This window comes from Botrytis cinerea, chromosome 6 (genome assembly GCF_000143535.2).
Source record: "Botrytis cinerea B05.10 chromosome 6, complete sequence".
Taxonomy (NCBI): Eukaryota; Fungi; Ascomycota; class Leotiomycetes; order Helotiales; family Sclerotiniaceae; genus Botrytis; species Botrytis cinerea.
In genome coordinates this window covers 94,641-108,204 of record NC_037315.1, presented here as the reverse complement: position 1 = coordinate 108,204, position 13,564 = coordinate 94,641, and the positions used below count along the sequence as shown (strand labels likewise).

The window sequence follows — 13,564 nt, the reverse complement described above, 5'->3', positions numbered from 1 at the left end:
AAATAACTCCATCAAATCTCTGAGCTGATAAAGAGTCAACAATTTTCGAAGAACAAATAACTATCGAACTTGAATAACAAATATCAACAATATTTTCAACAATCGTTCAAGAATTTTGTCAATGTCTAATTTTTCAGACAAAGACGCAATGCCTCGTTCAGAATTGACCTTCGAGACCATGAAGGAGACAGGTGAAAACGTTCTCAATGAACCAAAGAGAAGCTCGGAATCCATGCCTAAGCCTACAACTGCACCGACCCTTGCCGACACCGAAATCAAACAATACTCATCTCTTTTTGATTTCGATGCCGCGTCAATGTTCGACCCTGATTCGGCGGGGCAAGTAACCGAAGATTTTGATCAATCAAACGCGATTGGTTCAAACCCAAATCTAAATACTTCCTCTATCACGACCAACGAAAAGCACCCTATTGTAACATCGTCCGCTTCTGCAAATGAGCCAAGAATTGAGCAAAATGTCGTTGACAAGACACCTGCCGAGATACCAAGTCTTGAAGACTTTGAATGGAGCCAGGAACAACAAGATGATTTTTTGAATACTTTGAATGGAATTGGCTCCGAGGAGATCAGCTCATGGTATGCCAACGCAGTGGTCACCCAGGGAAATTCTGATGCACTTTCCGAACAAAATATAGAACAAATCCTCGAATTCACCGATGAAAATCAAGCCATATTGGATTCTTTTAGACCGACGATCGCTAATGAGATTTCCATGAAGTACCTAGCCCAAAATGAATTGAGCATAACAAGTTCTCAAAGTTCGGGGACCCTGACTGCCCAGGATGCTGTTCTTCAAGGCTCGGAACAATTAGGTGGTACGAGCAACACGGATATCCTCGAAGATCCAACTTCTAGTTCCGTTAAACCCGAAGACAAAGTCACAAAACAAGATCGATTGAATGTGTTCACCAAATCGACTGAAAAGGAGTCTCCAGCGAGTATTTTGAACTTTGATCAATACGATAAGTTTTTCTTTCCGGCGCAGAGCATACCATCATCGCCAATGAACCATGATGAAAATACCACAAGAAATCATCAGGGATCAACATCTCAATCACCAACTAAAATTCGGGAATCAGAACCTGTGATGTCAGTCCAGCAGCTAGAAATGCGTCAGAATGAAGTTGGAGCCGCTCAAAATAGATTTGAGCAAAATTTATTAGGTGGTCGAGAAAAGTACAGTCGGGTCACGGAGATGCAGATGCAGAATGAAGATGATCAGACACATGCTCCACCACCGCATCAGTATCTCGATGCACCGTATGGAAATTTCAACACGGCTCAAGCTCCGCAACCGTATCCTTGCTTTCAAGCATCTGGCAACGTTAACCTCAGAGCGGGATTTGTAATGCAACGAGCGGGCAACGGGCCTGGCGGTGTAGAGAACGGAGTTTATAATACCAGAGATGTGGCATCTCAAAGCAGTGAAAATTACCACGGTAGTAAAACCAACAAAGATCCAAAGAAACGGCCCAGCTGGGAGACGCGACCTGATGCCACTAGGCCTAGAGTTCGAATGACCGAGGAAGAATTTCAGTGGCTGCGACCAAACGAGGGACCACGTGATGTTTTCGAAAATCAGCGAAAGAAGGCTGCCGAGCAGAGATTGAAGGATGAAGCAGAGGCCAATGCACTTGAGAAGGCGGGGATGCCTAGACCTCAGCCCAAGGAGCAAAAGAAATTTAAAGGAGGTGTCCACATTGAAGTATGGGAGAAGGAAAGTTTAAATAAGTAAGTCCCTACCGTGATATCACGTACTTCATTGATGAACATGTGCTAACCCTAATACTTTAGTCGCCGTCGTGCCCAGGGGAAGTCAGGTCGCGAACTCTTTTTGGAAAAGCCCAAGCTTCGCGGGAAGAGAAAGGGTCGCGAGATATCGGGGGCAGAAACACAACCTGACTCGAAGAAGCTGAAACTAGAAGAAAGCAATTGGTTCGCATTAAGTTCCGAAACTAGAGGGGTGAATGAGGGATTAACCCACGACACATATGCCAGTTCGATGCCTGTAATAGATGGATTCAATCGTGGTATGAGTAACGACCCATATTCCAATGCAAGCCCCATGACTAGCCAGATGAATCAGGGGATTACCAGCAGTGGCCCAACCTACAATAGTAATATCAACAACAATTATGGCGATATTTATGGCAACAATAACTACATCGGCATTCACTATACTGACCCCTCTTTGGGAAGTGGGGCGCCGAGCTCTGGAATGACACGAAATGGAGCCTTGGACTCAATGCCTGCATACGGTGCTGCATATCCATCCATGGGCCAAAGTAGCCGCCCTGAATATGATGGACCACACCAAACTCGGGCTGTTTACAGCCATAACCAGCACCTCGGGTCGTTCCATAGTCAGTCCGAACAAAAGGCTAGAGTCAGCTACGGCAGAAGTAATGTTCCATCGCCACCAAATTTAGAATCAATGCAAAAATTTGGTAATTTTCAGCCTCAGTTTTCCCAACGCTCAGCTGCATCAATATATGGAACCAGAAAGTCGACGCATCAAGTTGAAATAAATCTTGCAAATCCAACGATGGCAAACGGTGGCAACAGCATCCCATCATATCTGTCTGGACAAAATGCGCAGGTCCTCAGATCGAATGGTCATGTATACCCCCAAGACATACTCGGAGGAATGCGATCAATTTCTAACAGCTTAATTGATCCAATGCTGCAATCTCAAGCTCAGTTTCCAGTACCTAGTGTCATGGGCACTCAAACGAGAGAGCGTACCTCCGCCAACTATGAGTACGTTGAGGATTTCGAGGACTTGGGTACCCAGGAAAGAAGTGAGCACTGAGCAAAGAAGGGTGGAAATACTATGACGTACAATAGATGTTAGACTAAGAAAGAATACAAGTCCGATCAGATACTTCGAGGGTGACTTCTTGCATTTTTTATTTCTGATATTCCAGGCTCTTTTCACTTGATAGCACCCAAGAGACTGTATGAAGTCCTAATATTTTTGTGGGCGACATGAAGAACTTGCGGTTGGGAACAGGATACTTATGGAGGCTTTGATTTCATAGCGCTTGCTCGCACTAATGTTGTGGGTCTGTATTTTTAGTAAGTCTATGAATTTATGGATCATAAAATGATATTATAAGATGCCTGCTGACAATTGAGATAATATCATGAGCCGGCATTAGCATAAAGCCCCAAACACGGTACAGTGATCTCGAAAGGTTTCTTTGGTGAAGCATGGCTCTCCAAGCTCATCACAACGAACTGAAAATGTATGTTAAGTACCACCGAAGCGTTTTCAATACCCATAACCATATATTCCCAGTCTATCTTTAGTCAAGAGTCTTCAACAGAGACAGAACTGGGACATTCGAAATCATTTCCAACATGTTTTTTCTTGCTTATATATATGCCGTAAAATAATGACTGGATTCCCTTTATATGATCCAAAGCACTTGGAGAAACCATACAACTGAGCTTCAATAAGGATTACGCAGTGAAGTGTTGTCAATATTATAGAGCAGGCAAGAACATCTCCCCTCCGGAGTAAGGTCTGAAGCTACAAAATATCCACCTGTGGACCCACCCAGGCCGCATTTAAGGCCGCAGCTCGACTTTAAATATCAAAGTTGAGATTCCAAGTGAACTCTTGATTTCGAATAACTCAGAAAATCCTTGACACAAATGTTGGCCCGAACCTAAAGTGTTTTCGTGATAGTTAAGAATTCACCCCTCTGAAGTCAAAGGAGGTTACGATCGAGAGCTTTCTCGAATTGGAAGTTCGCATCTGGACTTCCGATCATAGTATAGACATGGCGTATGTGAAGAAATAGCAGTTAGGTCAAGAGACAAGAACCATAGTTGAAAGAGTTAAAGCCTTTTGACAAATACCTACATACGACGAGAATTTGAAATGGTCGGACTTCCAGCAAAACAACAAATCGAAGTGGATAAGAATTTCCCTAGGATCCTCATCATATCCAAAATTGCAACTTACCTTGGTGCTTTCTGTGGAACGACGGCCCGAAAGTCACCTCCAACAACATGCTTCATTCCTCCAATTCAGTACTGGGGGGCAGGATATCCCGAAGATGACTTTACACCTCAACGAAATATCGCCGATACCAACGTATAAAGTCTTAATGCCCTGGAAGCCCGCGGCTTCAGTGATGACACTATGCACAACCTCCACAAATATTGTTTTATTTCTCCTCCCTATACCCCAGCTCACCTTCTCTCCTACCTATTTCCTTCAAACGACACTTGTCATCAGATTCAACTCAGATGCTTCCGAATTGTGTACAGCACCGCCGATTCATCCACTCCACCTTACAGTTCTTTTTCCTAATTCAGCGGAATCCCTTTCTAGCGAAATTATGTATTGATTTCCTTGTTGTGTGTATTCACTATATGGAATCGAAATGCTCTGAGTAGTGTGTCTTGGATGGCTAATAAAGACTAGTAGTTTGCGATGAAATTTTCGAGGGACCTTCAGCAGACGTACTGTTCGTCAATAGCACAGGATAGGATCAAAAATCCAATGCAAGATTCGTGGAGCTAAAGGTGGAATTGCTCAGTTAGTTTGCTTTCTCATTATTACAGATGTTGACTGCTGATAAGATAAGCCTTAGCTTGTGCTGAGTCATCCCGGGGCTTGTTCAGCAAACAACTTCTCTTCCACATGCATGACACTGCTTTAGATATCGTTGAGAACCATGCTTTTTCATTCGAACTCGTTGTTGGTACATTGAAATAAATTATGGTTACTGTACCTGAACCGAGTGGTAATGAGTTTGCCATATCCATTGATACCCCATTTGTTTGTATTGGGTAGGGTTCGAAGTAGGATCCCATAACCTTCGAAGTTGCGGGGCATCTCAAAATTAATAAGTGTATTCTGTATCTTGTGTGTTGAGTTCTTTTGGTTTTTTGATAGTTGTAAGAATTTTCATACCTCGGTAAGAATCAGTAGCATCTAGATGGAATGCTCTTGAGCATGATTGTCTCTATAATGCGGAGGCAGTCTACAAGTGATGGTTAGCTCAAGCGAGTGATTGTCATAATCATGCTTATTATTACTTGCATGATAGGAATGAAATCGGTTGGGAAAATAATCCACATTTTAAATCCAATCTCTTCATTGAAAAGTATACAAAGAAAGGTCTGCATATTGATGCAAAAACACTATTTGTGTCAATTCTGAAAATGCTATACACGGCTTTCCTCACTAAACAATGACACAGCATTCACACTGAAAACGAGTACAGCGTGTTTCATGAAGCAGTACGATGTCCAAAATCCTGCTGAAAATCTTCAGGCAACAGGTACGGCTAATTCAAGAACACTAGGAGGAACGTTACTCGGTCGACTATTGTAGTGTAACTGTAAAACAGACTTTTCACACTGTAAATCACGAGAAAGATTTCGAGGATATTGTGTCGGGAAAGGAAGGGGTATAATAAGCAAACATATTCATTCGGCTCTGAGTTATTTTGGTGATTTTAGATCGTCATTGACGGCCGCCATTGATACAGACATACCGATTACTCTGAGATAGATCATTAGTTCTTCGGAGCATTTGCCCATCATACAAGGATGATAGCACGGGGGAATAACCAGTCATCATTCGCGGAACTCAACCAAATTCTAGCGCTCTGGTTATCGACGTGGTGTTGGGAAATTTCATCAACGGTGTACCTGTATTTTAATTCTTCATCATTGTACTTTGTATCATGGGACCCCTCAATAGAGCAATCGAATTGCCAAATGGTTATCCTGTTATGGAGATATACTATCAAGCCACAAATTCAAAACCAGCGACACACGCTCTGATGAGTACCAATATCATCATTAGTTTTCATACGCTTTTTGAATTCTGGGCGAGTATGACGAGATCATTTCGGGCTTTTGCTAAACGTAATGGACTGTCGTATCCCAAATTCTTTGCAGCAGCGGTGTCTTGTCATAGATATATTTGAAGTTGCTAAGGCCATTGCCGATTCGTCAGCTAATATTGATGATTCAATCAGATCTCACTGACAGATAAAGTTCCACTCTGGTCTCACTATCTCGCTATAATCATTCTTATTCTTCTCCTTTCTGTAGTTAATATTGCTTCTAGAACATCCTTCGACGCCATCTCGTCATTATTCCCACTCGCAACATACAATTTTAATATCTCACTAATGATATTACTTTTTATCCGCCACTTTTCTTCCGAATCTATCTCCTGTCCCTTCCAAACTGTGCTAACATTCAATCTTGGAGGGCATGGGTTGTAGATTAATCTGTGAGTTATAAAATCTGAGACTTATATCATAACATGATTCATTCGAATATAGAATCACAAAAAAGACAATATGACTGCAAGTTCGTGAGAGTGCAAGTATAATTGTGTGAATAATTCGGTCATCAAATAAACAGTGATTCTAATCTCTAATCACCAATAAAGTATAATTTCGAATCATTGATAGGTCGAGTTACAAGTTCATAAGTCTCATTACATTCAAGTTCTCCTATTAATAGCTTCAGTTCCCCAACCTTCTTTTCATTCTCACATACTTTTACACAATTCTACAGACAAAAAAATGAATAAGGAATTTAACTAAGCTACAAACCTTCCTACATAGGAAAACAAACTAAGCAGCTTGAACTCCTAGAGACAACAACATCAACGCTTTTTGATTTAATCAAATCAAGCACTTCATCAATTCGTCTACCTAAACTTCGTCATGTATCTCTCACATATCAAATCAGCTATTGCTATTCTTTGCGTTCTCCCACTCTTGTTTGCTTCTGTCATTGATCGATTCGCAACCTCTTCAAGAACGAATAAGAAGATGTTAGTTTATTCCCGGGGTAATTCGAGGTTGAACACCATTGTTAAAAATTCCGAGTTCTGTTTAAATTCGTCCAAGAATCCGAGTGCCTGCATGGTTGCCTATGGTATCACCAATGCTGGAAACAAAGACAAGAGCCCCATTGAGGTGGGAACATTTGCTTTTCCATGCGATGGTAGTGCCATTCTGGAGAAATTCAACCATGAGAAATCAACACAATACCATGATCTCAATCAAGCATTCGACTTCCGTACCTTTTCAGGGACCGTAAAATCAGGTTACAATAATTTAACAATAAGTATCGACAAGTACGGAGACTTGAAAGGACCAGTACACGCTCCAGTTATCAGCATAGAAGGTCACCTGTTGTCCGTTACGAATGCAGATGTTATAGCCAAGGACTGGGCAGATGCCAGTGATCGTTTGATATTGGTGGCTAGCTATCCTTGCAAGAAGTAGATGTCTGAAGTCGTAATGCTACCAGAGCCATAAAGATGTTGTACATTTTCTTGTGTGGTGATTCGTGTTATCATCATTAGAAATCTGTCCTAGTCTTAGATATCCATAGATAGTTTCGAGAAAACGCCATGCAGGAAGGCAGATTTGATGATGTTTCATTAAAGGGAGGGTTGGAGACAATAACAATATCGTTGCTTTACATTATATAACACTTCTTTGTAGATCTTTTAGGTCTCACAAATTTATCGATATTCGTTGTTTTTCATTCGTCATATATCGTTTAATCTTTGTCTACCATTTATATCTAGAGTGTTCATTACGGCGTAAGTTCCCTTGATAGCCCATACATTCTTTACGGATTCCTGAACTATTCCAAAGCTCTCCAATTCAAGATAACCATAGTTTATGTTGCAAAAGAATCTCCTTTCGATATAAAAAGCTATTGAAGGGTAAGTTCTCAAGATATCTCAATGCATGCTGGGTAATCGTATCGTCAAAAGAGAATATCGCTGGGACTTGTTACTGTTTGTACGAGAAGCATACAGGAGACGTAGCACCCACGATGTGTAGGTCCTAATTGTCTAATTGTATTGTATCTGAAGAGCTAGCTATGTATAAGAGGTAGTAGGCCTTATATAGATCTACTGAAAGAGCTAGACTCTTCTTTATTTGCTTAAGGCTTTGTTACGGTAGCTTTACTACAGTAGTAATTGAATTGAAGTCATTCACTTTGTTCACACGGTTACGCAGGAAAGGGTAAACTAGGTTGTGAATGATGATAACTTGATCAATTATCACCATGACTCCAACAAAGATATTTGAATCATTACTGAAAACTCATATTCGTTACTTCTTATAGACTTGCCTTTCGCCCGTATATCAACTCAGATTCTAAAACCCAAAAGGATCAATACAACTTCAAAACATTCACATTCTATCGATAGTTCTCGAAACCAACACTTCAAATCATAAATTCATCAAGCATAAATCACTATGTACAGCCAGTACATCATCGCATTCACTGCTTTCCTAACTAGTATGTTCCAAACTACCGTAGGCCTCGTTATTCCAGAGGTTCACCCCTCTTCTACGACTCCAAATATCGCTCCTAGACAAGAAGGCTACAATTGGTGCCACACCGAGAGGCTCGGAACATGTACCCTTGCATACATCATCGATTTAACGAAACCTCATCCAATCACCATCCAGGTTACCGATAACAACTGCGGTGATGCACTTGGTGGTGCAAGAAACCTAGACATAGGCTCCACTCTTCCAGATTTCGAAACAGATTCCAGACGAACAGATCCGGTAACAAAGTTTACGATAAAAAGTGTTGTGAATGGTTCGCCTGAGATCAAGGCAGATGGAAAAACATTGTCTTGGCATCCTCCTGCGAGTGCTGATGCAAGAAAAATCCATACTGCACCTTTTGATTGTCACATGAGATAATTTGTCTGATTTTGATGTTGTGCTCATGCATAGCGATGCACAAGTCATGTTTCAGTATAGAAACTTCAGGTGGAATAAGACAATCTGGATTAGCTAATGGCGGTCTACCAAGAATTATACTCGTTGCTTTTCAAAAATGTCGTTTCCATTAAAGAACTCTACGACAGAATTATATGGAACACTTTAGTTGTGATTTCTGCTAACTCCTAACTGTATGCAAAGTCTTCATACTAATGAATTGGAAAAACAAATAGTCAAGAAATTCAATTGATGCCCTCTTCTACTCTCCCAATTTTACAGTCGTGATACCTCGAAGACTGGCATAAAGGACCATGATCTTTCGCAAGTCTACAGATGTGCAGAAGACGAAGAACTCTCTCAAGTTTGCAAGAGAATTGAGGGTGAAAAACTATCTCAGATCTACGAGCGACGAGGGCCTTTTTCAAGCTTACCGACGCACATGAAGATCTATTGTAGGTTCACAAGACATGAGATGAAGATCTATCTTAAGTATACGAGCTTCCTGAACATAAGAGTCTTTCCAAGCCTACTAGAGGTTGCACTTGACATTTAGCATCATTTCCCTTCAAAATTCCGCATACAGACTCGATTAAATCCCGGGACCAGACTTAGGATTCTGTGCCATGTAGATGGCGATTGTTATTTAGAGCTTACGGATTGATTTGGCCTGTGGTGGATGTCAAGTTTTTCGTGGTTTAGGAGAATGTAGTGAGAGATTCAATGTTGGTATTTGTTGACTTCAGCATTCTTACTAGTCCAGAATCATGCCATCATGTACTCCAGATGCTGTTTGAATTAATCGACGTATGATTCAACATACTCTCCTGGGAATAGTTTGTGGTATCTTGTCTTACTGTTGAATTCCCCAGAATGAGGTGACTTTTTGATATGACTCACTAGTGAGTAGCATTAGAATTACCAATATGACTGTAATAAATCGATCGCCGATGTTCTTCACTGCGTTCTTATACCTTCAAGAATCCCGCACTGGTTTCCCACACTGATGTCCCCTAAAATTATCAACACCAGAGTATCGATCTCATATCAAATCTACCCACAGCGAAATTCATTCCACAGGCCACCAATTGAAATCCATATCGACCTCCCATTGATAAATAATATCACGATGCTTTTCCAGGTATTATTTCTATCTATTTGCCTCTACATATCCAACAGCAGCTCCGCTCCACACCCTTACAACTCTAGTGCACTTACCTCATTTACCAGTGGTACCCAGTCGACTGAAAATGCCGTTCGTGACCTTTCCACGAAAGATATACTTTGCTGGTACGGCACTGCACCACCGCCTGTGGATTCGAACACCTACGTATATGAGATACTTGAAAATGTCGATGCTTTCAACTTCTACGTCTGCGATAGAAATCTCGATGCCAGTGCAAAGGTGTTAGTCCAGCTTGGTTTAAGCTACAACATTAACACTAAAATTGATACTCGACAAACACCATTAGTACATAATATCTCAGTACGAATAACCAATGACGCTCAAAGTAAATTCCCTTCCTCCGTTTGGTATAGGAGCTGGTTCCTCCTTCCCACCACGACTTCAAAAGTATTGGATGGTCGAATCATCGGCTGGCAATCATTTGATAATTGCGAGACAATTCTTGTAAGTAAATTTTTGGTTCGCAAATATCGACGTGGCATTACCTCTGGATTGAATCTTTGGTAGCCGTCAAACTTGCACAAACAGTTCCGATTTATTTAAGCAGACAAACTAACTTTCTACTTCTAGGGTAATAGAAACGCAGGCATAGTATTCTATTAGACCGGCTTTGGTGTTATTTGGGTGTAAGGGTATCCCGCGGTTGCGCTGGTCGCGGCCATTATGTGAAGCCTTTATGCAAGGCGTTTTACGAAGAGATTGCATGGATTTTCAATAAAAAAGTAGTTTGTGATTAATGACGCAACAGGTCTACTTCACGTCATTCGCAAGATTCACGGAAACACCATGAATGGATCGTGATCCTACAAACATGGCAGAACACTACGCACGCGCCCAACCCCTCGAGTTTCTAGACTAATCTAAAATCAGAGTATGGAATTTTTCAATCTACAGAATTGCATTTTTCCCAAATGTTTATCAATCCCATTTCTGCAATATCGATAACAACCCCACTCCATGCAGACACAACCAACATGATGGCAACGTCAGCTCATCAGCTCGTAAAAATATTTTACCTCTCATTGGCACGTGCCACAAATAACCCCTGAGGTCTCCCCACCTAGAAACCATCTCCTCGGTATACATCCACTAATAAAAACCAAACACATATCATTTTCGTCCTTCTAGCCGTCGAGTTTGCATCTATTTGGATCCTCTGCACTTGACTAATTTAATGCAGGAGAAGCCGTAACTTCATTTGGATGGAATACGGCTCGTACCACAATATATCTCCAAATGCATATTTAGATATCCGATTCAAGTCAGATCGGTAGGAGTATAGTGTTTGATTGTTGTTGGATTCATATTAGAACGTTAAAAGCATTTGACTGACAGATATACATTAGGAAATTGACTGTAAAGTTTCTCATGTGTAAACTTATTTCATTCATCGCGTGCATATTCACATCCCGCTTGTCGTTGAATATGGTAAGGTGCCTAATGTCTCCATCCGGAACTTGCATTCGCATTCCGATTAGTGGGTCAAGTGGAAACACTAGTGGAGTTCAAAAGTACCGAATTATTTGACAGTTGATCTATCATTGCTTTCGGAGATTCTAGAAATCTTCGATTGGTCTTCACCAAAAAATAATTCGTTCAAAATTGTATCATGGAGATAGACGATGATCCAAAGACCACTCCTTCTCCTAATTCGTATCTAGTTGAAGAGTTGGGTTCCTATGTAGATGCAGGAGAACCCGAGTTAGATGTGAGTTATCTTCCCGCCAATTTCCGGGTGCAAGAACTGATCAAGTTCAGTCAGAAAACGATGCAGATTCTGCTCTTGGTGGAATGAGTTTAAGGTAATAACCCTGATATCGAAGATTTAAACTGGATTTAACGATACATAAGGAGTTCTAACTTCACAGTCGAATCGGAATTCTATCGTCACATTGAAGAAAATGGAAGAACGTATCATCGTTATAAACATGGTCGTAAGTGGTAACCGATGATAGTATATACCTGTCAGCAGCAACTAATGATTCATGAGACAGAATATCCGCTGCCGAATGATGCAGTACGTTCTAGTGAAATTTTGTGGAAATAGCATTGGCTGATAGATTTTGCGACACTCAGCTTGAACAAAATAGACTAGGTATGTATTCACACATCATTCAGGGCTGAGACAGCTTGTTCTGATGATCTTGTAGAATTTCAACATAGGTTCCTACGCATGACCATCGACGGAAAGTTATGCGTATCGCCAATCGACACGGATCGCCCAATAAATGTTTTAGATGTTGCCACTGGAACTGGTATTTGGGCAGTTGAATTTGGTAATCTCTTGAATCTCGAGATGAGACAATTCTAACAATGCGTAGCAGATGAATACCCCAATTCGACGGTGATTGGTACTGACCTTAGCCCCATTCAGCCGCATTAGTAGGTGTCAAAACTCCCCAGATTTTAATTCTCCGATGTATTTACCCGGAATTAGTATCCCCACGAACTGCTCATTCCGAATCGAAGACGCTGAAGATCCATGGAAATTTGACGATTTAAAATTCGACTTGATTCATGGTCGCGCCTTGTTGACCTGCTTTCGTTCTCCCAAAACCGTCATTGCATCGGCATTCCAAGCTCTGGCACCAGGAGGATACCTCGAGCTTCGAGATCCAATCTTTCCTTTCAAATATGCGTCACCGCCGCCGGAGAATTGTGCATTGGTAAAATGGAACAATATGATAGTAGAAGCTTCTACGAGAGCCGGGCGACCTTGGACAAATGGAGCACATTATAAGAAGTGGATGGAAGAAAGCGGTTTCGTTGATATTGTGGAGAGAAGGGAATATGCACCGATGAGTCCATGGGCAAAAGGTCAAAGGAATAAAGTCTTGAGCGTATGGGTACAAAGGAATATCTTGATGGGCTTGGAAGGATTGAGTATGGCACTTTTCACAAGAGTCTTGGGAATGGAAAAAGAGCAGGTAAATGAGCTGTTGATTGGCGTGAGAGCAGATATTGAAAACACTAAGATACACTGCTATTCTGAAGGGTACGTACTAGGCTCTTGCTATATTCCTTCCGTTGTACTGTGTGGGAATGATAAGCTAACATGCTGAATTAGGGTTCTAGTGTATGGAAGGAAACCTTAAAGGAGCTCTTTGAGAATTGGAAATATAGGAGATGTTGTCTTTGATTGATTCTTGACAGATTATTCGCAGTCAGGAAGACGACTAGTGAACTAATATCTTTTAGTTCAAGGATATACCCATTGTAATATTGAGTAATTCTTTATAATTGTCTTTTCATTTGAGCTATATGGCCAAGTATTATTATCCAAAATGAAGTCCGTATCTGCGATGTTATTGGAATTGAATTTTTTTGTCAGTAGATAGTCTCTGCGGGCTGCAATAATGTATTAGTTGAGGGAAGACGATCGAAATCGTTCCTAAATCGCACCCAAGGTGCTACGAGTAGAGCAGCCAAAAGTTTCATCACACGATCAAATGTGTGATCTTGATTGTGATCATCATGATTTGATATAAATATGCTCCTCTATGCCCATATAGTCAGCGATGTATGGCATAAAGTATGTCGCCACATGTTCGTTGTCGCGGCGTTCGTTTTTAATCAACGCCATTCTTCTCAAGCTACAGACGTCGAACGATCA

General features: G+C 41.2%; 5 protein-coding genes across 5 annotated transcripts; all 5 read left to right on the top strand.

The window, feature by feature from the left end:
• The first annotated feature begins 104 nt into the window (after positions 1-104).
• Positions 105-2,891, top strand: BCIN_06g00200 (hypothetical protein). The gene is made up of 2 exons (XM_001560080.2): positions 105-1,752; positions 1,816-2,891. Exons 1-2 carry the CDS (start codon positions 149-151, stop codon positions 2,831-2,833), a joined length of 2,622 nt encoding a protein of 873 aa, XP_001560130.1. The 5' UTR covers positions 105-148; the 3' UTR covers positions 2,834-2,891.
• Positions 2,892-6,575: 3,684 nt separating this feature from the next.
• BCIN_06g00190 (hypothetical protein) lies at positions 6,576-7,506 on the top strand. Its single transcript, XM_001560078.2, has one exon. The coding sequence runs from the start codon at positions 6,729-6,731 to the stop codon at positions 7,293-7,295; it is 567 nt and encodes a 188-aa protein (XP_001560128.1). The 5' UTR covers positions 6,576-6,728; the 3' UTR covers positions 7,296-7,506.
• A 693-nt stretch (positions 7,507-8,199) lies between these two features.
• BCIN_06g00180 (hypothetical protein) lies at positions 8,200-8,895 on the top strand. The gene has a single exon (XM_001560077.2). It carries the CDS (start codon positions 8,289-8,291, stop codon positions 8,745-8,747), a length of 459 nt encoding a protein of 152 aa, XP_001560127.1. The 5' UTR covers positions 8,200-8,288; the 3' UTR covers positions 8,748-8,895.
• An 850-nt stretch (positions 8,896-9,745) lies between these two features.
• On the top strand, positions 9,746-11,059 carry BCIN_06g00170 (hypothetical protein). The gene is made up of 2 exons (XM_024693274.1): positions 9,746-10,395; positions 10,522-11,059. Exons 1-2 carry the CDS (start codon positions 9,895-9,897, stop codon positions 10,552-10,554), a joined length of 534 nt encoding a protein of 177 aa, XP_024549060.1. The 5' UTR covers positions 9,746-9,894; the 3' UTR covers positions 10,555-11,059.
• Positions 11,060-11,494: 435 nt separating this feature from the next.
• BCIN_06g00160 (hypothetical protein) lies at positions 11,495-13,423 on the top strand. The gene is made up of 9 exons (XM_024693273.1): positions 11,495-11,659; positions 11,710-11,753; positions 11,803-11,885; positions 11,946-11,968; positions 12,028-12,046; positions 12,102-12,227; positions 12,273-12,333; positions 12,389-12,946; positions 13,019-13,423. The coding sequence occupies exons 1-9, from the start codon at positions 11,561-11,563 to the stop codon at positions 13,044-13,046; spliced, it is 1,041 nt and encodes a 346-aa protein (XP_024549059.1). The 5' UTR covers positions 11,495-11,560; the 3' UTR covers positions 13,047-13,423.
• The last annotated feature ends 141 nt before the right edge of the window (positions 13,424-13,564 follow it).